We start from the raw sequence: 26,756 nt of genomic DNA on the forward strand, positions 1-26,756 counted from the left end.
TACTGTAGCTCTCTGGTGCTTTGTGCAATATTTATACCATCTTCAACGCTGATGGCAAGCATGAAACTGCACAGAATTTTCCTGCCTATCCTGCAGTTGATTTTCGTTATCCTGCCCATCAGCAGCACATCCACCTCGACCAGCACCACCGCCCATATCAGTTTATTAAAAGCGCGCATTCTCTCGCAGCTGGGTCTCCGCGATCCATCCGCGTACAGTCGCTACGACATTGTCTGGCCAGCCCTCACCCCCTCTTCATCCTCCCGATCCCCCCGCTCCCCATCATCACCCCCGGGCAGTCCGCTTCTGTTGGGTATGGAGCTGTTCGGCCGCGGGATGTCGGTGTACCTGGACAGGAAGAACCTGACCAGTCCGGGCTTCCAGACGGTGCTGCTGTCCGCGGCGGGAGTGCCGTATCTCGTGCAGAGTGCGCCGCACGGACGACAGTGTCATTATCGGGGACGGGCGGAGATCTGTGTGGCCGGAGTGTGTCAGGAGGGCGGATTGAGCGGCTACGTGAAGATCGACGGAGACGATGTGCAGATTAAACCGCTGCCTGCGGCTGTCTCAAATCGCTTGAGGTGAGTGAGTAAGCAGGCAGTGATGCTGCGATAGAATCCAGTTGAACTGTATGACTGTAATCGTATTTACGTTAATAGTAAAATAATACAAATAAATACAAAATTAATACTAAAATACAAAATTAATACTAAAGTACAAAATTAATACTAAAAATAATACAATAAAATAATAATACAATAAAATACAATAAAATAATACAACAAACAATAATACAATAAAATAATACAATAAAATAATACAATAAACAATAATACAATAATATAATACAATAAAATAATACTAAAAATACAAAATTAATACTAAAATACAAAATTAATACTAAAAATAATACAATAAAATAATAATACAATAAAATACAATAAAATAATACAACAAACAATAATACAATAAAATAATACAATAAAATAATACAATAAACAATAATACAATAATACAATAATATAATACAATAAAATAATACTAAAAATACAAAATTAATACTAAGGCCTTGTCCCGAATTCAAAGCGAATCTCGTTATGGTACGGTTGCTCAACCGCACGAGGTGGCTGTATGCAGTGGCCACGCCTACAGATACGGTACGCGAAGCCACCTCGCGAGGTGGAGTTGCTGTATCGCAACGAGATTCGTTTTGAATTCGGGACGAGGCCTAAAATACAAAATTAATACTAAAATTAATAAAGGAATTAACAGATTAACGGTTAATCTGTTAATGCCTTTATTAATTTTAGTATTAATTTTGTGTTTGTTTACGTCCGTTAGTTCCGTTGTTACGTTATGTTTATTTACGTTTATGGTAGTCAGCGTGTTTACATGCAATGTATTACAGTAATTTTTTGCTGGTTTTATAATATTTGTTATTTGTATTTATTTACGTTGCAGGGGCTTGCAGTTGGTTTATTTTGATGTTTGTTGATACTGACATTTTTCCTGTACTGTAATTAAATCGTAGACCTGTTTGGCATTGTCATCTTAATATGGAATTTCTTGGTTTATTATTAAAATTTTGTTTTGAATTTCTGTATGCCGTAGACTGGCGGAAGACGTCCATTACCGGTGATAATGGACGTCTTCCGCCGGTCTTTGCCATGCAGAAACTCAAAACAAATAATTAAGCAAAAAAAACAACTAATAATTAAGCAAAAAATGCATAGTGATAATTTATCACTATGAATTTTTTGCTTAATTTTTTCGTGAATTTAACCTGTGATTTAAATAATCGTGTGGGCATGCAGTTTTGTGCGATTAATAATTAATATGATAATTTTAACTTAAATTACTGCTTTTCAACTCGAACTGCGTGAGTTATCTAATTGGCAAAATTGGCTGCGTTTTAAAGTGCTCCGCCGAAGTAGTTCTTAATAATAGTTTATTTTTTTAGAATGTCTGCTGTCTGGCTACAGCTGTCTGCTACTGCTGTCTGGCTGATTCTTTTATTATTTATTTTTTTTCCTGAGTAACGATAGAGTGCAAAATGTACGCAATTTGGAAAAAGTGTTGAAATGCTAATAAACGATCATATACATGGTAGTAACGTGGATCAGTGTTTTCCTTTCCAGAGAGGCCACCGGTGCTCATTTAGCCAAACGGTTGGAGCCTCTGGAGCACTGGGACGAGTTGCGGGAGTTGAATGTGGACATGATCGACGGCAACACCCTGCAAGTGCCTCCTTTGCTGTCCCGCTCCTCTCTAGTCCAGGAGATCCGCCAACGCTACGGCTTCCTCCACGACCACGAACTGGTCGTGCCGCCCGACGTCCTCGCCATCTCCGACGACGTGGCCACCGCCGACGGGGGCCGCCTGCAGCTGGCCATTGCGGTGTTTGTTGACCAGACGATGGCCGGTCTGCTGCAGCAGCAGTACACCACGCTCGATGAACAGACCAACGCCGTTCTGGCCGCGCTCAACGCCGTGCAGGTGCTCTTCGACGACGACAGCTTCGGCCAGCCCAAACTCAGGATTGTCGTCAAGCGGATCATTATTGATCAGACTGGCAAGACGTTTAAAGGTACTGTACATCTTTAAATAACGATGCTGTGGAGCACACCGTGCTACTGGATTGATCATGATTTTCGTAGTGTAACGGCTGCATCGCCATGAATTCCTTGCTTCAGTATGCTGCATATAGGACTGATGTCGTAATTTGTAAATATGTACGAGTCTATACGAAATTGTCAAATCTTTTTCTAATTTGTCAGGTCCACGCAATAAGAACGGTTTTTGATTGTCGGTGTTTATCGTTTCGGATAGCGATTGTGGTAGCGCAAATAGTTTAAAATTAAATAAAATAAATCAGAAATTATTGTCGAAATAAATTTCGGTTTTACATTTTTAAAAGAAATCTCATTTAAAAATAAAATTTACTTTTTTAAGTTAAACTTTGTGCGTGAAACGTTTTTATTTCTTGACTCGGGAAGGTGTTGTACGAGCATAAGGCATTCGAGCAACAATAGAATATGCATGGAGTTCGTCTTAAAGTATTTTACGATTAGTACCCTATGGCTGTGTAGGTGACGGTGAAGCGGAACAGTATTTATTGGACTTTTGCCAGTATCAGGATCAGTTGGGCAGCGCCGTGGGCGGCACCGACTGGGACGTGACGGTGGCGCTGACCGGGCTGGACATCTACGGCGTCCTGGACGACGTGCGCAAGGACCAGATGTACGCCGGCATACAGTTCCCCGATAATCGCGTCTACGGCGTCACCGGCTGTATGTTTGTTTTTTGTTCTACCAGTCACCGAATCACGACAGTCTTTCCAATTGGCTTTATTCTGTTGCAGTGACATTTACGGGCGGAGCGTGTCGGGCGCATCGCAACTGTGTCGTCGCTGAATTCCGCAAAGAGATGGAGAACGTGGATACGATCGCGCATGAGGTGACGAACACTAGCAATAAAGTCTTCGTGAAAATTTGTTTGTATTTATTTTATTTGCCCGCAGTTATTCTTAAAAATCCATAACGCAGATTGTTTACTGAATTTTTTAAAATTAACGAAATAGCAGTAGCTACTGCAAACTCGAACTTGGAAATGCATTGTACTTTGTATTTGTAACGTCGTGGAATCGTAGTGCAATGGATCGATGATTCGATACTTCGGTTGCGGTGAGCCTAAATCCGTTATTTACAGTAATTCAGCACGCAGTGTATATTTGATATTTAGTATTGCCCTTGCCGTTAAAATTTTTTCTATCATCACCTTATAATTTGGTTGCGATACTTGCTTTTTTCTACGGATACTCGCATAACTGACTTACTTGCCGATTGGTGTTTGCTTGATAACGTTTCTCTCTTCTTTGCTGCGAAGTTTCTATTTGCCCCTTCCATCTTTTTGCAAAAATTACATATGACGTTACTCGATAAACACCTTTAATATAATATAAAATATACCACAGTGAAATTATGTGCTCTTGCAGCTGGGTCACGCGTTGGGCATGAGCCACGACGGGAGCAGCAACACGTGCAGCAGCTACAGCGGCAACATCATGTCCTTGAGTAGCGCCAAGCAGCGCCTCGGCTGGTCCGCCTGCAGCGTCAAGAGCTTCCACGACTTCCTCACCAACGGCAAAGGTCACTGTCTCCATGCCCACAGTGATGAACCGGAAGTGGCTGCGTTGACGAATGGATGAGCGGCATAAACTGTGTTTTACTGTTTGTTCTCATTTTAAATATTTTTCCCGGTTGGGCTACTGTTTTTCTAGTCTGATACTTTTTTCCAGTATTTCTTTTCCGGTGCATTTAGCGGACGGTGAGTTGATCTGAACCTGTGATACAGTAGTACGAGTAATTAATTTATTGATCGTTCAAGTATACGACGTTTTGCTTTACTCATTTTCTCTGTGATTCATTTCGTCGTAGATTTTATTGCTTGGAAATTGTGGCTTAACGGTGCATTTTAAACAGTTACAATGCGCAGATGCAGAAGTTGCCGGAATTTGAAGATTTATATGCCACAGTCGCATGTTGCATTCACATTTGCGGCTGCATTAGATTGCAGTGATCTTTGAAGGAAATTAGAGCTATAGATATTTATACAGTAGATTCACTTGTACGGTAAATGTATTACTAATTATTTATTTTTTCCTTTGCGTTGGTACGATAAAGCAGACCAACGGACCCGCAGTTTTACTATGCAGCTTAATTGTCCGCGTATTCTATAAACAAACCTGTAAATACGTCATTCAGAGGATTGGTCTTATCCATGACATTCAATCGACGGCATTTACACTGACGTTCGACATAAACTGTGCCTCATCCAGTGTCCTTTGCAATCCATCCTGGCTTGACTAATAATTGTCGTTTTCAAGCAGCGAATTGAGTAAGTATGCAAAAGATGTGGCTAATTTTAATCAAGGACTTGCTGTTACAGTGCTTCTCTTAAATTATGTATATTGAAACGCTCCGATTACAGATAAACGTTATGGGCTAAAATGATCCCGCTTATTAATAATTGCATAACGCTCCGTTTTTTCATTGGTTGAATAGGCTCAGTACATGGCACTACATGCGTCTTGAACTGCACCTGTAAGAAAACCACTATAATTAATTTTGACAAAAATTAATGTTGTCTCAACTCATGTATCATTATACATAGAATAATCAGTAATTTTTGACATTCTACAATTTTTCGTGATTGTAGTATGAAATGGGCTGCCCTCCACTTCTTTCCACAAAGACCATTAAGCATCTTGTTACGCTCCCACGCCTTTAACAAAATACCAAGGACTACAATAATTTATTTAATTGACCATTATGGCATTATCCGGGAGGTTCTCGTTTTGTATTTTCTTGGATTGTAATGAGTGATGCAAAATTTTTCTTGTGGTCAGCGCCAGGAATAAAAGGTGAGCGAGACAGCTAACAATAACTTTGTCCGCATTTCAGTTCTTCTCAAACGTTAAAGGACCTGCACCAAATATAACCCTCCCAACTTGTTCTACCGTGTACGAGTGACATCGCAGCCCACACGTGCGCAGTTTCCTGTAGACCGATTATTTATTGATACAGCGCTCGATATCGTTGCAGCTAACGGGAATTATTCTGACAATCTGTAGTTCCGGTTAAGAGCACATAAATAACAGGCTTATTTTATCCCGCATACAAGCACTATATTCGCGCGAACTTTGTTTCTATTTCAAAGGTAGCGCAGCGGCACGGAATCTATTGTGTACTCGCATTGCAAATTTCTGTTGTTGATTTTTTATGTTGTTTCCTTGTTGTTAGTGGTTCATTTGTGTTACTGGATACATTCAGCATGAAACCGAAGCATGATAGTTTGTTTTTCCTTCTCACTATTTTATCATTTTCGGCGCTTGTGCATTCGTGGTTGCTAGTCGATCGTCCGATGATTCCTGTGGTAAGTATACCCGTTATAACATTTCATCGCTGAACTGTTGTCCGTTTCCGAAACCAAACAAGTACCTTGAGGTCACTCTTTTTACTTTGCTTTGCATCTATAAAATACGATTATGCGGGTAGAACTATCTCAGAGTGCTTTATACATAATTACAATTATGGGACGCGAGAAACAGTTTCTACTAACTGCTGTTAATAACACAGTTAGTGTGCAGATGCAGTTACTGTTGAAACTATTACGTGCTTACTTTGTCACACATTTTTAGGAACAACAACAAGCGGCAGCCAATCATTTTGGCGTGCCAGTACAGCACCTTAAACAGTACATGCGATTACCGAGCCAGTCGCAAACTGAACGACAACGCCGATTGAACGCTGCCTTTTTAAAAGGCCTGGCCAAAACATTTGGTAAGTTTCTCTTAATTATGTATTTAAAATTATGAAAAACCGGCATGCTACAGGTAGATCGGTGATTGGTACTCAAGTTATTCGGTACCTCTGTACATAGGTAGTAAGTACCAACCTGAATAACTACTCTAGATATCACACCCTCAGTATATAATTACATACCATATGTCTGTGGTATGAACGTTTTTAGATAGTCATCAATTTGATTACAAAGGTACAGTATACGAAATAGTCACTGCAGGAATTTGTTGAATGGGGAATATGATTTCCAACTAATAAAATATTAACTAATTGTAAGAAAATGCTCAGTAAGAGCTCCAGTGTAAAAATGCTTTAGCATAAATCTTTCCATTCACAGGCAAACAAATTCTTATTAACGAAGATATTGGAGCCAGCTATCCTTGATCTCAACCCAAATGGATCGCACACTTCCGAAATTCCCCGTACGAACGTGTCCCATACCAGAAATCATAACGGCATTGTTAGCTGAACACAATGTAACAAAGGTTTAATATCCATGAGTTTGATGTTTGGGAATTAATAGCAACTACACAGGTTCATAATAAATGTATCTAACTACGTCGAACTTTCCTCTCTTGTATGTACAATACAAGTACATATGTACGCATATAGTGTACCTCACTAGCGCCAGATTTGGGTTTTTGATAACTACTGTAAGTTTTCTACCACTATGACTGTTAATTTTTTTGTTACCTTACTAACGCGACCAATTGTAGCTCTAAATAATGTATGTTAGATATTTAATAAAACAACTTCCCCAGAATGTACCAACTTCAGTTGTTTTCTTCGGTTCGATGATCCAAAGTATGAGCCTAATGACTACGTTTTTTTAAAGAGTTCAGAACAGCTGGTCATTGCAGAACGTCATTACAAGCCTATCATGTGACCGAAAAACAGTCAAAGTTTCACGGTTATTTCACTACGTAGGCGTAAAGTGACGAGATGTAGGATATTAAACCCAACCGCAGCACTCAGCATGGCCTTTCTTTATACGACGTTATAGACGGTCGTATAACTAGGGAAGTGCACCGCTGTAGCTAGCACTAAAAGACCGAAGCGAAGCTAGAAATGATCTGAGATACCTGTTTAATGTTGTAGTACAGTTTTTAACTTGTAGACATTTAAAGGACGGTTGCATTTTCACCCATTTGAAATCTTCGTATTTAGTTGACTTCATCCAACCATTACAACATTCAGGGTATCTATAAATTCATAGACAAAGCAGTTTTACGCTAAGGTTTTTAGGACATTCGTTGTAACCGCTCTAATTCACGTTTTCTTTGGTGAGTGGCTTTCTTCTGTTTGATCGACTGCAACAACTGAAATGGAAAGACCGGTTCGACGGCCAAACCATTCCAAGACTTTACGCGTGAAAATCCGACGTATATAAGCCCAGACGCAAATTCACGTCTTCCAATGTGTATGACGGCCTTGTCGCATGTTATGCCTTGGCCTTTGTGAATCGTAATAGCCCAAGCCAAGGTTAACGGAAACTGTGTTCTGGAGCAGTTTTGAGACTTCTCCGTCCATTTGGTTGTTATTGGCGCAATTGGAACGCAGTTGTTTGCGAAAGTTGGACCAGTATACTTGTCAAATTCTACTAAAATAACGAATGGCAAGGAATCCGTCGGTGATGTGCCAGGTTCGTACACAATGTCTCTGACATATCCTAAGGCACCATTAACGAGCCCCTTTGCAGTCCACAGGTTGCGTTTGAGCATCACTCGGCTTCCTCGTGAAAGGTACAGGGTTGACTCCAGCCCCATAGCCTGCTCCTCGGTTCCTAACAAACCACAAAATGGTTTAAACGCAAAAATAACAAACCACACATTCTTGCCCTTTGATGCCATATTCCCGTTGTGGTCCGCTCGTATGCGGGCTACCGGCATATTAAGGTTAGTAAGGGCTTTTTCGTTAAAGCTTCGAGCAGGGTCTCTTTCCGAAAATAGATGAAGCGCTCCACGAAAGCCGATCTGATCTTCGGCAGGTAAAAGGGAATGAACTCTAGTCATAATTTTGTCGTAATCATCTTGGGTGGAATCGCCGGTGCTGATTCGATCCAGTGCATCACGTAAATGCTGCTGTTCGGTGTCGGTGCCGCTCTGTCGGTGTGAGGTTTGAAGAATGAAGGACTTCGTAAATGCAGTACGGTAGATCATCTGTCCATAGTCGGCAAGCTCGCCAGCAAAGCCGTCCCCGTACAAGGGCCTGTCCAGCACTGGAGGTAGCTGATTAATGTCTCCAAATAGGTAGACAAACATCCCGCCAAAGGGTTCATCAGAATTCTCAGGTTTTGCCTGCCTGCATCGTTTGTCCATTTTAGCCAGCAGTGCACATTCATACCGATACCAGTAATCTTTTATCTTCCACCGTGGTGTCAGTATCTTGTGTATGAACTGCTGCGAGCGCTCCACAAAGTACCAGTCTGCAATTAACGGATTCTCTTGTAACGCTTTTGTTCGTCTTCGAAGTATCTCCTTTTCGGTACAGTTTTCGGAGGTTGTCGTCGGATCGATCAGGTCAAATATTTCTGGCCAATAAAGGTCTGCCGCTGACAAAGTAAAAAATATTGTCGGTACGCCAATTGACCTGACCATATCAGCTAACTCCGCGCTTCGTTGAAACCAGTATGATCGGGTGCCGCGCAGTTTAGCCCCGTAATTCATAATCTGCTTGATGAGTTGCGGGTTGTGATTTAACATCTCCCGTAGCTGCTCCGATGTCACATTTCCCAAGGAGCTTTTCCTTACAAAAATTTGGCCTGTTTGGAGAGCTTGCCAACGCAAGACGCTGTTCAAGGCAAAAAACCGGAACGTAGGATGCTTCGCAAATCTCCCATCCGCAAGGCGCATTAAATGTTTGAAATATTCAGTTTCTGTAACTGGATTTGCGCGTCCTCGGTTGTCTCGCAGATCAGCATTTCCGGTTGGAAATAGACAGGGAAACGCTTGGGCTATGTAACCGGCAGTGTTAAATTCATCGATGGGCACTTCGTTCATTGCCGGATACGGAACCCGTACATCGTCCGCTCCAATGGCTTCCCTGATTTGGGCTGCCTGGTTAATTTGCATTATGTTGGGCACACCAGTGTCGCTAACTCGTTCAACCTCATCAGAAAACTCCGCTGGTATAGCATTCATAGTTGCCAGTAGCGAATGCAGATTACCATCCTGGGGCAAAGAATTCAGTGCTCTTTCGTCGATTTGGATGTCCTTGTACCACATGTTGTGCTTCTTAAGCCATAACAACGCCCGTCGTACTCTCGATGCGGATACTCTGAACGCCGTGTAGTTGTCAGCATCGTGGCGACTGGTGACTACCACAGACATGAGATCGCTTGGGTGGTGTGGAAGTTTTTTTGCAAAACCTTTCACATCTTGCAGAAAGTTAATAACGTTTCCAGTATATCCCAGCTGTTGACCTTTACCAATTTTGTATACGGAGACAACGGGATGGACTTTCGCTATTAACTGTTGCTCTATAAACGATAAGCATTTCAGTGCGGGTGGAATTTCGCCAGGATCCATATTGTTGCTTTTCGCAAATTTTGGATTCGGTTTGCGGCAGTTTGCACAGAGCTGCTTGCTGTCGAGCTTCAGGCCAGGCCAGGCTTCGTTACATTTTTTGCAGGTCGACCATTTGAATTGTTGCATTTTTTGTTCAAGTGTTGTGGCTATAATCTGCGGGTTTAACAGATTGCTAATGCGGCGTGTTCGTGCGTGTGCTGTTGCATCTCTCTGACGTTCTTCCGCTCTCACACCGGGATTTGCTGCACGGCGCTGCGCACGACGTTCTCTTTCCCGTCGATTAACGCTTTGTTGGTGCTCTGTTGAGGCGGTACTACGTCTCCGGGCATGCGCTTCCCTGTCTCTGCGTTGCCTAGATCGCCGTTGGGCTGATGACATATTTGCCCTTCTCCTTGCTTGGCGTTGCGCGTTCTGCTGTTTTATCCTGATTGCGTTTTCTGCTGGTGATGTCTTTCGATCTAATCGAAAGGAAATTATTTTGAAATTAAAATGCAATGACAGTAAGCTGCAATCAAAATGCATGACATACAGTTTTGTTTATGTGCACGTGGTCCGGTTTGTCGCGGGGTTGGCTGGTTAGTCACTCCTGAAGGTCCTAGAACCATGCGGACTCTACATGGAATGAATAAATTGCGCTTAACGGCGATGACCGTACCTGCTGAATCGTCCGTTCTTTTTCGTCTTGCAACTCCTCCGGCAGGCGTTTCGCTTTGCGTTTAACGACCATTTTGTTCAATTAAACAACGAAATTTGTGATGCCGGTACGAATATGTATGACCTTTATAATTGTTTTATTTTTTCCAGTACCCATACTTCGATAGTAATACGCGCACATCCATAGCAACTATTCCTATTGTACATTTTTTATTGTATTATTTTATAGCAGTTTTGGACCCACGGTCAACGCACCGTTGCACCTTTGTGCCTATTAGTATTTATGTGTACCTTGTAGAAATTTAATGTGTGCGGCTAAAGCTAACTGGTGAGGCTTATACTATGGCCTATACTACGGATTGCGTGGCAGACGGACAGACAGGCTTAGGCTGTTAACTGGTGAGGCTTATACTGTGACCTATACTACGTACTGCGTGACAGACGGACAGACAAAAGTCCCGTTTTCTTGAACATAGAGGACCTCCGCTTCGCTTCGGTCGATTATAACGAATTCGCGAATAACGAATTCGAATTCTTCATAATTCATAATTCATCAATTCTATAACGAATTCTTCATTACGGAATTCACAAGTTCTGTAATGAAGAAAATTTGTAGTGAAATCAAGAAGTCATTACTTTAGGCAAGGTTACTACCCTGTACATCTTGCTTTAATCCAGTTTGTATATGTGTTCAAAACAATCAGGGCCATTTTAATTCACTAACTTTTCAACGAAATTGTACAGTTCTTTCTCAGAGAAAACTAATCACATGATGTTGGATGGATACTTATACTACAGATATACTGCATGGTTCAATTAACTTTTTTCGATTAAAAGCAGTTATCATTTGGATGCTCCTGTAAGTAACGAATCCTTCCCGAATAATTACGCCGAGTTCAGGAATTTCCTCAGCCGTTGGCTGGATATACCGTATCTCGCCGATGCGCCGCAAAGGATGATAACATCTTACATAAACTGCAGTTAATTAACCCACAGAATTAATTAACCCACAGAAATTGTGACAGAATAATAATTTATCATGTATTCATATAGGTGTAATGCATGATTTTACATACAGTGCACAGGTACTGGTAAGTATTGTATAACTATAACTATAGAAGGTATACAAGCAATACAACTGGAAATGCGTGGTCAAAATATACTATAGAAGTACCTATGCACGCAATGCGTGAAAATGGGACTTGTAGAACTCTTTTAGCGACGTATTCGTTATGTAAAGATACGAGTCAGTCACTATCTGCATTACATAATCATTTAACAACTACAAGATAAGGAAATCGTTAGATTCGGCTTTTCGATAAATAAAATAAAGTTGGCTTGTATGTTTTCACTAGTTGAATTTAACAGAATCTTAACTGTACTGCATTACGTATTATAACTGCAATTGTCTTAATTGCTGTAATTAGCCTGTAAACTTGGGTAGTGAACCCTGTACCTGCAAGCACACATTACTGCGTTCCTACTAATGAGTACTAGTGCATTAGACTTTAGAGTATTTGGAATTTTGTGTGATGGTTCACTCTTCTAATCACTCTAAAGCGAAGCTGTCATCTCTAACAATAAGCAGTTTTAAGAAACTAACAATAGTTTAGTTTTTGGTATAACGCTTAACTGTATCCAACCTTTTAGTATTTTCTTCGGTGTCCCGCGACTGACAGCATTATTTGTAATTTCTGTTAAAGCTTCCCATAAGTATTCAGTAAGTATTTCACTCAAACCGTGGACTCGAATGGAGGAACTACCTGGAACCGGTTATTTTGACGACGAACTCATCCGCGAAATTCAAATACGCGGCAGAAAGTGTTCTTACCAGATCAACGACGATAACGAAATTTCGAGAAGCAGCTGCGTTGTTTCCTACAAACCGGAAATCGTAGAAGCAACAGGAACTGGTGCCCGAAATAAAATTGCTGGGCGTGTTACTGTAAAAGTGGTCAAGCTAGACTTCAAGCATCTTTTCGAGTTGGACACCTTTTCGGGTAACTGGTTGGAACGGATGCGCATGTTAAGGAGTGCAGATCATGAACATCTTCAGCCGTATCACAAAATTACTGTTTTATCAACGCCGGACGCCGACTACAGTATATTGGCGGAGCTGGTGATGGGTACGTCCCATGGTAATGTCAATTTAGCGGCCAATAACATTGAAAACACATTCCTAAGTGCCGAAGATTCTACGAATAAATTAAATACACCGTCTTCCAGTAACATGTTTGATTGCATAATATAATTATGTATTTGCGGACAATTGTCGCGAGTGATGCTGATTTTCGAAGTTGCGCTGGTTCAGGTTATAATTTGCTGCAAAACGTTGGCTCATTGAACATTATATTGTGGTAACGTGTAAACGAGCGATCCTGATCACTACGGCTTTGTTTTGGCTTGCACAAAAGCCTATGCAGGCATGAACGAGTGGAGTTTTCGTTTTTTGAAGTACTTTTAGCCATTTTATTAGCTTCTTTGAGCGTTATGTAATGCGTCCATAGTACGGACCAGCTAATGGTCATGACCTTTTACTAGGCACTAGATATTGCGTCTTTGGTCAATACAGTATATGCAAAGTTGCAAACTCTAACGTTAAAGTGAAGTTCTAATATCTGCTTTTTGTATGCCGTTTCCAGGGTATACCTTACGCCGTATGATCAAAAACATAGCGGAGAAACGGCGTTTGTTAGGAATAGCCGATGCCGTGCGAATTGCTTTGGATATCACCAAAGGGCTGGAATATCTCCACGACCACAGAATTACCCATGGGGATCTGAGCCCCGTCAGTGTATTCCTTGTTCCATCGGGAAGCGGCAGCGACACGGTTATGATCGGAGAATTAGACGGACTGGGAATATTGCATGTGATACATGGCCACAGTGTGGCGAGAAGCGAGAATCAGAGCGTTACCGATACAGTTCGCTACATGTCTCCGGAAATGTTAACCAAGGTGGGAAAGTACGGTCCCCGATACCGTGTAACACCGCAGCAAACACCACCTCCTGTTTACCAGCCCATACCTTCATCGTCACATACGGCTTCCACGGCAGATTATAGCTCTCTTCAATCAAGAGCTGCTCCTTCGCAGACGGACGATCTGGATAAATTGCAACAACATAAAACTGATATCTGGAGTGTGGGATGCATTACCGTGCAATTGCTTAACTGTGCCACCGGTGACAGTAAGGCATGGATATCTCGCGGGGAAATCAGATTGGAGGTGGGGTTGCAGCTGTCGGATGTGGATTTCGCTCAGAAAATTATGGCTGGATACGGCCCTGCGGTTGCCCCATCTGTACCGAAAAATATCGTAAGATGCACGGACTTATGCCTGCGAAGCGATCCCATTGACAGAATTTCTGCTAGTGAATTACGACGCGAATTGGAGTATTGTCTGACTAAGTTATGAACCATGTAACCCAATTTTAACGATACTGAAACTGGCAACACGAAGCATTACAATTGTATATGCGTACATACTACATAGTAAATCTAACAAAAGACATTTTGTTTTATCAAGTACTTCCAAGAAATCGCTGTAACTGTAACTGCAGTCGATAATCTATATTCGTCAATCGATTTTTATTTACTACAGCCTTAAAAACTGGGAACAGCATTCAATAAAAAAACAAAACCTGCAAACTCAAATTAAGGACCTTTGGAGCAAACTAGAAGAAAACCGGAAATCATTGCCCGGGTTTTCTGCAACATTCCGATAACTTCCTGTCGAATATCCCGTAAACATAACCCAAAAACAATCGGATCGAGAACCGCTTGAGTATAGTACGCATACTCATCAAGTGCTTCCCAGAAATCGGTTCTCTCATAATCCGTAAAACGTTGCACAATAAACGCGAGATTGATTGGAAGGTAGCAGCATACAACGCTAACCGTCATAAAGGTCAGCGCTGCAAAGGACCGCGGCCGCTTTTGTGGGCGGTTTACTACATTTGTCGAGGGTGTGTGCGAGACCCCACCCGTGATGGATTCGGAAACCATGGAAGTTTTCGCTCTGTGAATAGTCTTCCAGTAGATTAATGGATAAGCAGCTGCACAGAAAAATGCGGGAAAAATGTAAATCACGGGTCCGACAACGTCTACGTAGGTACTTGATCCTTCGTCATCAAACGGACATGTTGAGATGTCGGAGAAGATCACCGAAACTCGCCCCATTATCATTGGAGAGGCGAATACGTGGACTAATAACCAGTTAATGCCACAAATAATTATAGCGACTTTCAGATTATGTCGTTGCCGGTAGTGGATGGGAAAATACACTGCCCATAATCGGTTTACGGTGATCATGACATGGGAATACATGGTGATACAGCTAACCACCGCGTCGCCGTAGATTGTCAGGAAACAAATGACACGATTGGTTGTTACGCTACCGTGGTCAATGTATTCGGCGATAATATCATACGGTAACATACAAATGTTGTCCGCCAAGATATTAGAAATAAGGAGTGAGATTATGTAGAGTGTAAAGGGGGTGACCAGATGACGGTGGAACGCGAAGACGGACAGAAGGAAAGCGTTGGGCAGCAGTGTTAAAAACATAAACACCGTTGACATGTGATAGAATAGATCATTAGTTAGTGGACTTTCTAACGATTGATTGGTGCAGTTGTCGGATGAATTCGCTGCATGGACCATTTTATCAGTAATTAATTCGTTATTGCATTTGCCGAGAACAAGGGTTTATTATCATGCCGTACCAAAATGTTATGAATGAAGTACAAAAGTGGGCATACGCCCTATAGCAGGGCAGGGCAGCATTACATTTCTTTGAAATCTGCAGTAGAGTACAAGGCATAAAAAATCGATAGATTTCGTATGTTTTTGTCGGGTGCAGTTGCAGGAGTTGTGTGACCCGGAAAAGAATTTCCCTGAGCAGCCAGGTCAGCGTTTCGTATAGTTTTCAGTACGAATATCGTTTACAGCGTCTGACAGCGTTTACAGAATCTGCTCTTGTGCGGCGATAATGGTTGTCCGTATTTTACTAATTTCCAGGAATTCTGACACAGTTATATGCTTACTGTGTTTTGCGCTTCGATTTAGCGAAGTTTAATTTTTAATGTTTTGCTGACTCACACAGTTCCACCAAAAAAATCAGCTGATAATGGCGAGAAGAACAGAAAATTGAGTGTTTGATTTCATGCGTTCGGAAATCGTTTTAAAGGTTATACAGATAATAAACAGACTCTGCTAAACGTCAGCCGTTGTTTTGTGACACCGAGCTGCATCCCAAGAGAGCAAATGCTACATTTTCCATCAAATCCTCTCGACTGCTAGTGGGAACTTTTCTGTTTGCAAATCCGTATTTCGAAGTGATCACAAGTACTGTCTACAGCCTGTCACGAAAGCCGTAGATTTTGGTACTTCATATAAGATCTTATCGGCATTTATACCGATATGGCTCTTATTCTTCGAAGAAATTTTTCAGTTAACTCCACGGAGCTTCCGTCAAGCGACACTCTTCGAATCGACTATTTTTTATCGATGACGTTTATGTTCCTGACATTTTTCCCCAATGCCTTTCTATTAGGATTCTTCGCCTTCCACCGACACCTTATTACACCTTTCACCGTCTACATCATCTCGCTCCTGATCTCCAACATTCTCGTCAACAACATTTGTATGCTACCGTACGCCATCGTTGAACACTTCAGTATCCCGCAAGATCTCAAGACCGCATTTGCTATCGATGTTCTCTACTCATACGGCGGCGATGTCATCATGGGCGTGGTCATGTTCTCGCATTGTGCCATCACTTTAAATAGGCTGTGGGCAGTGTATTTTCCCGTGCATTATCGGCAGCGTCACAGCAAGAAAACAGCCGGTATCTTCTGTTCCGCAATCTGGTTAATCATCCATACATTCACCCTGCCGATAGCATTAAACAGACATTCCTACCAGCTTTTCGGAATCCCATCACGAGAAAGTATTAACGACCTCTATACCAATATTGTGGGACCGGTCGTCTACATTTTCCCGGTGTGCTTCGTCGCCGTTGCCTATCCATTCATGTTCCGGAAGACATCGCAACGCTGGCGGGAATCCAACACCATGGAAACCGTGACCGAAGGAATCTCGCGAACACTATCCGTGAGTACGGTGCAGGCGCGGAGGCGCACCAGGTCGTTCGTGGCGTTGACCTTTATGACCACCAGCGTGGTCCTCTGTTACTTGCCGACGAATCTGATATTCATTGTTGAATGTTTTGCAACATTTAAAGAACCAGAATGGTTAGGTCTTCTTGAAGAGTACGTTTATTACGTACAGGCTATCGTAGATCCTTTCGTATTCGGTCTCTTTTTACGGGATATTCGTCAGGAACTTATTCAGTTCTTTCGCTGGTCTCTTAAATTTGCTTGTAGTTTGGCTGGCCGGAGAGATACTAAATATCCGTAAGCTGAAGACGGTGCCGGTTACGCTGGAATTGTACTTTGCAGTGACTATTCCTTTGTTCGAAATTAAAACTACTCGTAGTGCCTGTGCGCTCAACGTTATTGAATTATTGAACCTATTATTTCTGTTTGTATCGAACATTCGTTAAAAATTTGTTCTTGCTATTTTTTTTCGAAACAAATAACAGGCTGCTAAATTTTATCCCTTCACTACTTAGGATTTCCCTAGCTATCGGCCCGGTTTTGGTCAGAATGGATGTTTTTGTACGTACTTACATACTGCGAGTATCAAAACAATGTTTTTCATAATTATTATTATGGATGTTGTGCTCATAAGTCATAGCACAAACAAATTACATACTATGGTATGTAACGTGAAATATGCACACGTATGGTTTTGTTATTATAGTCTTGTCCTTACAAATAATTATTACGCAGATGCTTTACAAGGAATCGGGAACGTATGCACATCTCACGTACGGCATGCACGGCTTACATTTTTGTAGAAAAGGTCAATTGGTTTGTGTGAGATTAAACGGCACGCAGTGCAATAAACGAGCTTTAATGAACTGCAACACAGTGATGTCCGGAAGCGAATTAAAGTGAAATCTGATGTAATAACACGCAATAACATATTAATAATAATGAAATCTGAAGCCAAAACGTTTATAAAAAAGTTAAACTTTGAATGGGTGCACATTTAGAAATCGCACTCCAAAGAAAGCACGGAATTCATACGGACTTCAGCGGTAAACGCATTCTCTGCGCAACAGCTGAGAGTGTTTGTACGAAAAATCTAACTAACTCTTGGCGAATGTCCCGTATACATAATCCAAACACCAACGGATCAACAACTGCCTGGACATAGTACGCATACTGTTTGAAGATGCCCAGTACAACAGATTCTTCAAAATCCCGGAAACGTCGAATAATAAACGGAAGATTCGTCGGCAGGTAGCAGCAGACCACACTGACCGTCATAAAGGTCAACGCCATAAACGAGCGGGTCCGAATTCGTGATTGGCCAGAGCTAACTGACAATGCACGCGAAATCCCCTCGGTAATGGTCTCTGAAGCCACTGAAGGGCGCCGTTGTGTCTGAAACGTTTTCCAGAAGATGAACGGATACGCGCCGGCCACAAAAGATATAGGGAAAGCGTAGATCACGAGTCCTACAATGTCCATATACACCGAATCCCGTCCTTCATCGTAGGGGCACGAGTGCAATAGCGGCATTTTAACGAGAACGGTTTTTAACATCATCGGAAGCGTCAGTAAGTGGATGACAATCCAGGTTGACGAGCAAATTGCCACAGCGACCTTTGTATTGTGTCGTTGGCGATAATAGACCGGATAATACACAGCCCACAGGCGGTTCATGGTGATCATGACGTGGCAGTACATAGTGACGCCCATGATGACCCAGTCACCGTATTGGAAAAGAAGACACAGTGTAATGGCAGTTGTTCCATATTCTAAGCCGGTGATCTTTGCAATGATGGAATAAGGAAGCAGGCAGACGTTATTGGATACGACATTAGCGGTGAGAAGCGAGATAACGTAGACGGAAAAAGGCGTAATGAGATGCCGGTGGCACATAAAGAAAATTAGCAGAAATCCGTTGGGTAGCAAGGTCAAGAACGTGAACACGATGGCCATGTGGAAATCAGTGTCAAACACGGATTTTTGTAATTCTTCGGTTTCGTTAAGTGACAGATTTGATAAGTGGCTGATAAGCGACATCTTTGCAAACTTTTTTGTGATGAACCATGTGGGCGTCGAAGAGAGGTGCTTTAGCAGAGACTAGAACGAGATTTGACAGTTTAATGTACCGAGTCTCGTCGGTTAGCTGAAATAGTGTTCCCCTGTTGGTTACTGCAGCATGGGCCGATGGATTTGGATATCCCTAAAGTGCCAACTCTTCGTCACGCGATGTCGGTTAACGGCATTTGTATAGAAATGATAAACATTCAGTGTGTGCGTCGATTTACCGTTAACAAATATTCTGTAACGAGAAAGCAAATATTCTACCTGTATCCGTCTTTTGAAAATTAGACATAATAGCAGTAAGCAAATTAGCCCAAGTATAAATGCATTTGTAATCTGAGCGTTTTACTGATAAACTGCACTGAGAGAAACAACAACATTACGGAGATAAAATAAACTGAAGTTGTTAACTGACTACACTCAAAATGATGTGTTGCTTAAAGATCCGATTGCTAACGAACCAGTTGCACAATGCGACAACAAGAAGCTATGCGACAACATCTTGTCGCTTCCGTGTGCTAACTAGCTTACTTGTTGTAAGCTGCAAGCTGGTGTTTGATTGAGTACGGCTTTAAGCATGTGATTAATCCACTTGCATGTTACACTTTTTCACTATGCGGGACACTGTTGCTGCGTGGATTCTGATACTGGCATTAACAGTGAACGTGTCCAGTGCGTTCTTTGTACAAACACCACATCCTCTACCTGGAGCGTCCAGCACCATCAAACCAGGTACATAGTACATACTGCAACCGGTTATCCACTGTCTACACATTCGGTTCATTTATTTAGGTTCTTTATTTCGGTTCTTTAGTCATGGTGAACGAGTACAAGTTGTATATAAAGTTATTTGATTTGGTATTTATATCGGCAAATTAATAAGTATGACTGAATCTCTGTAGATCCGCGTCTAAGTTACAACATCCCACAGAACGCCAACTGCGGCTTCAAACTGCACCAGAGCCACGGTAATCTATTGTCGCATCCAGGCTTCTCCAAAAGTCAGCTGTATGAGCCGGGGACGCGATGCCGTTGGGAGATTGAGTCAACACGCAAGGGCAACGTCACCATCCGCTTCGAGAGTATCGGTATCCGGGAGTTTGACTACGCTGTGGTTATTGATGGGAGTCTGGAGGGGAAACTGGGGTTCATGTGCAATGTGGACCGCTACAAAGCGCTGGGCACTGGTAATCCTTCTATTAGACCAATTTTACCTGTACAATTACAGCGCTGTCTAATCAATATTGTCTGCTTTTATAGCTGGAAACGAGTACTTGGGTAAGCCTTACTCAAAGCCATAAAACTCTGTCCACACGGATAATCGACAGAATTAACTTACAAATTAACTTACGTTTTAGAAATAAAGTAGCACTTATTCAGTTTTTAGTCCGTTTGTAAACCATAAACTGCACGAATGCGCACGTTTGCGTATCATTAATAATATTTTTCAATAAAAAAACAAATTAGTCGATCAAGAATGTTTTATTTATTAGCTACAGTTGTGCATAAAACGCGTGAATTATAGGTATAAACCATGCCCTCCTCAAACGCACCCCACAACCAACGTTCACCAGTTCCACGAACAGACTGCTCGTTGACTTCTGCACCCACATCTTCCCCACCGGAACTAGCCGCACCGGCTTCGAAGCCACCTTTCAAACCATCGCGCCCGCACAACCCAATCCTCCGGAAGGCAGTGGGATCAACCTCATCCCCATTCCGGCCATGCCCATCGTCAGTCCCGCTCCTTCCCCGCCCCACACCTGCGGTCGCCTGCCTAACCAGACCACCGCCCGCATCGTCGGCGGCAGCAGTGCCCCGCGCGCCTCCTGGCCCTGGATGTGCTCGCTGGTGCATGGACGCCGCCACCAGTGCGGCTGCGCCGTGATCGGGGAGCAGTGGGTCATCACCGCCGGTCACTGCTTCCCGCGAATCATCGAACAGGACGCCGCCGTGCAGCCGAAAATGGCGGTGGTCATCGGGACACAGGATCTGAAGAATGCCCGGTTGAAGAATTTGTTCGATGTGGAGCGGATTGTGCGGCATGAGGAGTATATTAATTATCGTGGGATCTCGCATGATGTGGCCCTGGTTAAACTGAGGGTACCGCTGCAGTTCACGGCCAACGTGCAGGCCGTGTGTCTGCCGACACGTGCGCTGGATCAGGTGGCGGTTAACGGACGCGTCAAGTGTCTGACGGCGGGATGGGGTGTTACAAATGCCGAACAGATATGTAAGTTATGCAGTTTCTTAACGCAGCGCGGATTATAGACATACCACTACACCGAAACTACTGTACTAGCTACGGTAGCATAGCGTCGAAAAATACTGTACTAGAAGACTGGAAGTTAAGTACAATAATTTCGAATACCAGCGATAATTTATGAATTATCAGGATAATTTTTAAGGCTCTGAAACGTCTGAGTAGTACTAAGTCTGAAGATTTGCTATCCGTCTTTTTTAAAAAATAATGTTGGAAACATACAATGTACGACAAAAAGAGGTTGAACCGATTAGTCGGTTTCAACCAACGACACGGACGCTTACTCACTACTTTCAGACGCTCGCGCCCCGTGAATATCAAAGTGCAGCTATACTAGTTGCATATCAAAAGGTGTAGAAAAAAATTTTAAACTTTTTGATACTAAACCTGTGGCTGTTTATGGCGAACAGCACAAATTCTTGCCATTTTGCTTTCTCGTAGGCACAGCTGTCAGCATAGGATCTGTGCGCATAACCGTTTGGCTTGCAATCAATGCTTAAGTCTATGGGAAAGCAAAATGGCTAGAATTTGTGCTGTTCGCCATAAACAGCCACAGGTTCAGTATCAAAAAGTTTAAAATTTTTTTCTACACCTTTTGATATGCAACTAGTATAGCTGCACTTTGATATTCACGGAGCGCGAGCGTCTGAAAGTAGTGAGTAAGCGTCCAAGTTTTAGTGGTGGCGTGTCGTTGCGAGGTTATTTTGAACCGCGGACCGACTAATCGGTTCAACCTCTTTTTGTCGTACATTGTAAATAAAAAAATTAAGGTTGAAAAAATAAGGTTAAAAAAAGGTTTTCAAGAAAAGTTTAAAAAAAGGTTTATAAATAAGGTTAAAAAATTTCAAAAAAATTTAAGACTGGAAGTTTATAGGCTGCCATGTAGCGAAATTTCTACCGTGATATAAAACGTTTCACAATTATATTAGCCGAACTCGGCGAAATCGCCACCGGCCCGGACGATCTTCAACAGTTAACGATCGACACATTGTACACTAATGATGAATGTCGACTGGCTCTCAACAAGGACGTATCCGATGTCTCTTCTCAAGTACGCATTACGGACACAATGGTACGTTTATGATTGCCGGTATTCGTAAGCGATACGGCCTGTGCAGTGTAAACAACGCCGTGCGCCGTCATTTGACAACGTTACAGTTTTGCGCAGGATTCCGTGTAGACGAAGGCGGACATGATGCCTGTCAGGGCGACTCGGGAGGACCATTGGTCTGTGAAGAAAACGGCCGATGGGTGTTACATGGATTAGTGTCATACGGACTCGGTACGTGGGTAAAATTTGCGGAACAACTACGTCAGCGTATTGTTCAGGTTGTCGAATTCGTTCTATAATCACGCTATGCAGGGTGTGCGAGACCCGGTATTCCCGGAATTTATTCGAAAATCTCTGCGCTCCGGCCGTGGATAAGGGAAAGGATGGAAAGCAACTAGACCGCTGGTGCTGTTGAAAACAGGAAGCTACAATGGCTGTAGTTAGTATTATTCATGCTAGCATACAAATGATTGTATTACGTAGATCGAAATGCGATCCGGTAATGCTGGACCGGTTAGAGGATTGATATTGATTTTTAAATGCGCATGAATTTTGTTTGGAGAAACTCGTTTAAATAAAAAAATTAAAAGATAAAAACTGGTCTTGCTTAAAAACCTTGACCGCCACAACGCAGCAATTAAAGATCAGCCCAATTCCAGTAACTTGAGCTATGTATATACAGCACCAATGCAACAATTAACAGGCAATGTTGGTGACATTCAACTGATGCGAAGCTAACTTTCAACACCATACAAAAAAAAATACTCCCTATGTTTCATACGCCGTTTTCTGATGAGCACTTTATTGCATGCGCGCAGCAGTTCTGCATGTACATGCTTACATACATAGCTGACCTCGTACATAGCTTACGATTAGCACTTGTGGGCGCTTAACGAATGGTGATTTGCGGCCCACCGTTTTATATTCGTACTGTATTTGCAGCGCTTTAGAGAAAATCACTGCGCTCAGCGATTGCATCAAGGAAAAACAGAAACAACGAAATACTAGTATACTCCCAGTACATTGTTTTTACATATTAAGTACGTACGTAGTCGAAAATTGCACTAAGCTAAGCGAATTTACAATTCCAATAATATTATTAACAGTAATACAGTAGTTGCAGAGTAACTGCTAGAGCAAAATCATGCAGAAGGTGGTGCTCATTATACAAATACAGTACAGAGTACTGTTTGTACAAGCGTGGATTTGTAACAACCGAAAGCTGTCCAGACTGCGACATTTTACAGGTATGTTGTGGTTATTGGGTAATAAAAGTTTCAAATGCTGAATTACAAATTTATTTTCAGCATAGCAGCTACATTCCAATTTTTGCTATGCGCTTCCGAAAGAATTTTGTACAAAAAAACTGTATTACAGATAACAGTGTCCGATCCATTTGAGTTGTCATTACGGCTAACTCGATCCAATATCCTCGTTGATGTGAATTCGATTGCCTGTAAAACGATACGTTTCCTGCACTATTCTAGCAACAATTTTCTACGCAATATCTTATGCACAAGCTCGTTCAACAATCACCACGCTCAAATAAGTATACCGAAAATGTCAGTTGAAAAGTTACGCCAAACTTCAAAGAAGTTGGAAGAGGTAGTGCACGCCGAATGTTTATGTAAAATAAACACCGAAAATATTAAATAAAAATAACACATAGTGATAAAAAATTTTATAATCAAAAATTATATAAATAAATTGACGTTTGAAGGTATCTAATTAATTTATCATTGAGGTAAGTATGATGCAGTCGTCCGCGTACTGCCCTGTTGATCCGGCTTGTGCTCATGTACCGCAATATTTAGTTACTTGCGCCATGTTTGGAACAGCTATCCATCGTTTATTTGTAAAGTTTACTGTTAATGCAGACAAAAAACCAATAAAACTTTTTTTGTTTATAGTTGATTTGCTTGATATATGTAAAGTATCGGTAATTATAGTTTTATGTGTGGTAGTGCCCAGTCAGTTATTGGATGTCCGTCGTTTCATGTAGTAGGGTAGTGAATGTAATCGGCGTGTACCACGCCAGCACGCGACACTGTACAGTGTACAGTACTCATAAGAAAACAAGCGTACCGAAAGTTTTAGCCAAGCCTTTTAAAAAGGCAGAATTTAACCGACGTTGTCGCTCCGTTTGGGAATGGTGCGGTGACCGCATGTACTGCTTAAGGTAATGCAACGGAATACCCAAATCTTGGGCTCTTCTTGTCTTTGGGTCTTCGGTGTCTTGTTCCTAAAGCAAAGTATCTGTACAAGTACGACAGCCTGATTAAACATGGCAGAACTTTACCCTAGTTAACCGTTTGCGGCGGTTTTTAAGTTTTTACTACAGTGTCGTCGTTGCCATGTATCTACATGTAAATGCAGCCACATACAATAAAATACAGCGGTTGTGTAAATGTAGAAAAAGTAGCGATGATACAATCATAATACTATTGTCTATTGTTTTAAAATTTCACTCAAATGCTAACCGTCTAAAAAAGCCACAATTAACGTACAAACCGAAGGCATCATAGGGCGATCCATCAACAGCCACGAACGGACAAGTACCGAACCCGATAAAATGGTGAGTAGAAACAACACACTACTGTGCATTAATTCCATGTTGAAGGAAATCTAACACAAATTCTAGTGAAGTAATAATTGCAGTGGAGCAACACCAAAGGTCAGCTATAGATAGGCGCTACACAGCAGGACAAAAAGCATGACAAACTGGCGCAGAATCCATGTACTGACATAAGCGTATACGAAGCTCAAATTCTGTGACAGGATAATGCCAATGGCAAGTAAAAATGCACCTCATATTTATTGGCTCGTAACCGGAACTGAAAATTGTCAGAATAATTTCTATTAGCTGTATTGATGCCGGGCATTCTGTCAATAAACAATCAGTCCGCTGGGAGCTGCGCACGTGTGGACTGTAATGTGGGTGAATAGTTGAATTAGTTGGTAGAATTACTATGTATATATATTTGGCGCTCCACCTTTCCCGTTTCAGAAGCACAATTATCCGACAACCGAAATATAATCAAAGCCGTATATACCTCACACTGTGGTTATACGTATTTTATTATTTCAGCTATTAGAAGAGAATACGTAGGACATTTTCTCTTCTGCTATTCCAGGTCTTGACCGTAATAAGCGGGATTAGAGCGATCAGCGTCATAAAAGTACGTCAGGGAAAACACCATACTTCCTGGATCTGGATAACGCTTAAAGTGAACAGATAATTAACGCTATTCTGCGTAAATAGGGAAAATCAACCGATTCTTTCTGCTACCCGTGGAAAAGGATGTTTATACAATCAGGGGAGACTGGCCAGAAAATATACGTATATACGATCAGCAAAAATTTTAAAAATTAATTATACGAGGTAATAGTTATCGGACATCGGCCAATTTATGCACAGATCTAGAAGTAGTCGTGCATAAACCTAGACCTTTTTAAATAATTTGCTATATGAAAGTACAGCGATGCGTCAATCTGACAGCTTAATCAGGGAAGAATTAATAATGCATGTCCAATGTTACAAAGTTTGCGTAAAGTGTGACGATTGAGTGAATTAGAGTCTAGACTGCAACGCAACTGCTTCGCAACCATAGCCATACACTTAACCGTAGCGTATGGTTAAGTGCGAGCATATGGTAAGTGACTAACTGGTAAGTGTGGATACCATACAAACTCGTTGTATGGTAGTCGACTTCCAACGCTCCTCTTAATGCCCCTGCGCTTTAACTTCTCTAGGAGTGGACTTTTCTAGCACAGAAATCACCAGAGAACTTAAATTTTGATGTTTCAAAGAAGGCCACACCACGCAGCACGAGCAAAAAAATTAAATTCGAAGACACCTAGAAATCAGTTGCGGTTGCTTTAAGGTATTCTGTACACTGCCACTTCGATGGCGGTCGTCTAGCTACACGACAAGCGATCGATAAGGTATAGTTATGGTGGTTCTTGCGAAAAACTTATATCATGGACTGGACTATTGCCAGGCCCCTTGGGCTCCATTTTTAGTATGTTTGTTTAGAAAACAGCAGTGCACAGTTAACTCGTTTATAACTACGCGCCGGTTAGTCCAATAAAATAACTAACGATAAAGTTGGCAGTAAAACTGTTCACTATGTTGCTAAAAGCTTCTAAACTTTTCATTTATGAAAACCTGCAATAATTAATTGCAGTTTAAGCCAGCTGTATTATTGGGCAAATGTTGTCCGTCTAATGTTAAATTAGACACTTTGCATTAGACATTTACTTATACAATAATCTGCCAATCATAAGTAGCAATCTCGCACAAAAGACAAAACCTATCTACTGCTCGTGCGATCTACTTTGTTTGCTCGTGCTACAGTCTGTACGTGGTGCAGCCTTCTTTAAAACATCAAAATTTAAGTTCTCTGGTGTTTTCTGTGCTACAGAAATCCATTAGAAAATCTTTGAGCCAGCTGCAAAACTAGCATTATCGGAGCTGAGATCAGCAGCCGTCTTTATTGTAATTGAGTGTGAGATCATTATTTGTAGTCGGCGAATTTATGTGTAAATCGAAGCATTTATGTTATTTTGAAAGTTTATATTTGCATAAATTTCAAAGGCAAACTATGTAAACAATTGAGGACTGCGTAAGATGGGAAGCGGACTATGGGAATGGAGTGTCCGATTCTGCTTTAGGTTTGAATAACAATTATTCATAATACTTATTATTATACGGAT

At 41.8% G+C, this 26,756-nt stretch overlaps 6 protein-coding genes and 1 long non-coding RNA gene across 7 annotated transcripts; 4 read left to right on the plus strand and 3 right to left on the minus strand.

Annotated features, from left to right (window-relative positions):
* The first annotated feature begins 60 nt into the window (after nt 1–60).
* LOC129592609 (A disintegrin and metalloproteinase with thrombospondin motifs 16-like) lies at nt 61–4,473 on the plus strand. The gene is made up of 5 exons (XM_055488683.1): nt 61–581; nt 2,139–2,587; nt 3,090–3,290; nt 3,362–3,456; nt 3,995–4,473. Exons 1-5 carry the CDS (start codon nt 61–63, stop codon nt 4,205–4,207), a joined length of 1,479 nt encoding a protein of 492 aa, XP_055344658.1. The 3' UTR covers nt 4,208–4,473.
* A 3,130-nt stretch (nt 4,474–7,603) lies between these two features.
* LOC129592610 (uncharacterized) lies at nt 7,604–10,661 on the minus strand. Its single transcript, XM_055488684.1, has 4 exons — nt 10,545–10,661; nt 10,419–10,484; nt 8,200–10,347; nt 7,604–8,145 (listed from the first exon to the last, which is right to left on the minus strand). Exons 3-4 carry the CDS (start codon nt 10,265–10,267, stop codon nt 7,604–7,606), a joined length of 2,610 nt encoding a protein of 869 aa, XP_055344659.1. The 5' UTR covers nt 10,268–10,347; nt 10,419–10,484; nt 10,545–10,661.
* Nucleotides 10,662–11,987: 1,326 nt separating this feature from the next.
* LOC129592646 (uncharacterized) lies at nt 11,988–14,137 on the plus strand. Its single transcript, XM_055488728.1, has 2 exons — nt 11,988–12,669; nt 13,186–14,137. The coding sequence occupies exons 1-2, from the start codon at nt 12,294–12,296 to the stop codon at nt 13,956–13,958; spliced, it is 1,149 nt and encodes a 382-aa protein (XP_055344703.1). The 5' UTR covers nt 11,988–12,293; the 3' UTR covers nt 13,959–14,137.
* Nucleotides 14,138–16,051: 1,914 nt separating this feature from the next.
* LOC129592611 (5-hydroxytryptamine receptor 1A-alpha-like) lies at nt 16,052–16,953 on the plus strand. The gene is made up of 2 exons (XM_055488685.1): nt 16,052–16,657; nt 16,930–16,953. The coding sequence occupies exons 1-2, from the start codon at nt 16,052–16,054 to the stop codon at nt 16,951–16,953; spliced, it is 630 nt and encodes a 209-aa protein (XP_055344660.1).
* A 738-nt stretch (nt 16,954–17,691) lies between these two features.
* On the minus strand, nt 17,692–18,702 carry LOC129592612 (proteinase-activated receptor 1-like). Its single transcript, XM_055488686.1, has one exon. It carries the CDS (start codon nt 18,700–18,702, stop codon nt 17,692–17,694), a length of 1,011 nt encoding a protein of 336 aa, XP_055344661.1.
* A 638-nt stretch (nt 18,703–19,340) lies between these two features.
* On the plus strand, nt 19,341–22,567 carry LOC129592613 (transmembrane protease serine 9-like). Its single transcript, XM_055488687.1, has 7 exons — nt 19,341–19,458; nt 19,629–19,913; nt 19,987–20,004; nt 20,252–20,959; nt 21,919–22,061; nt 22,148–22,271; nt 22,353–22,567. The coding sequence occupies exons 1-7, from the start codon at nt 19,341–19,343 to the stop codon at nt 22,436–22,438; spliced, it is 1,482 nt and encodes a 493-aa protein (XP_055344662.1). The 3' UTR covers nt 22,439–22,567.
* A 384-nt stretch (nt 22,568–22,951) lies between these two features.
* LOC129592709 (uncharacterized) lies at nt 22,952–24,806 on the minus strand. The gene is made up of 3 exons (XR_008691003.1): nt 24,552–24,806; nt 24,126–24,282; nt 22,952–23,494 (listed from the first exon to the last, which is right to left on the minus strand). It is a non-coding gene; the product is annotated as an uncharacterized LOC129592709 (long non-coding RNA).
* Between the last annotated feature and the right edge of the window lie 1,950 nt (nt 24,807–26,756).

Source organism: Paramacrobiotus metropolitanus, unplaced genomic scaffold (assembly GCF_019649055.1).
Source record: "Paramacrobiotus metropolitanus isolate TYO unplaced genomic scaffold, Prichtersi_v1.0 Parri_scaffold0000054, whole genome shotgun sequence".
Classification (NCBI taxonomy): domain Eukaryota; kingdom Metazoa; phylum Tardigrada; class Eutardigrada; order Parachela; family Macrobiotidae; genus Paramacrobiotus; species Paramacrobiotus metropolitanus.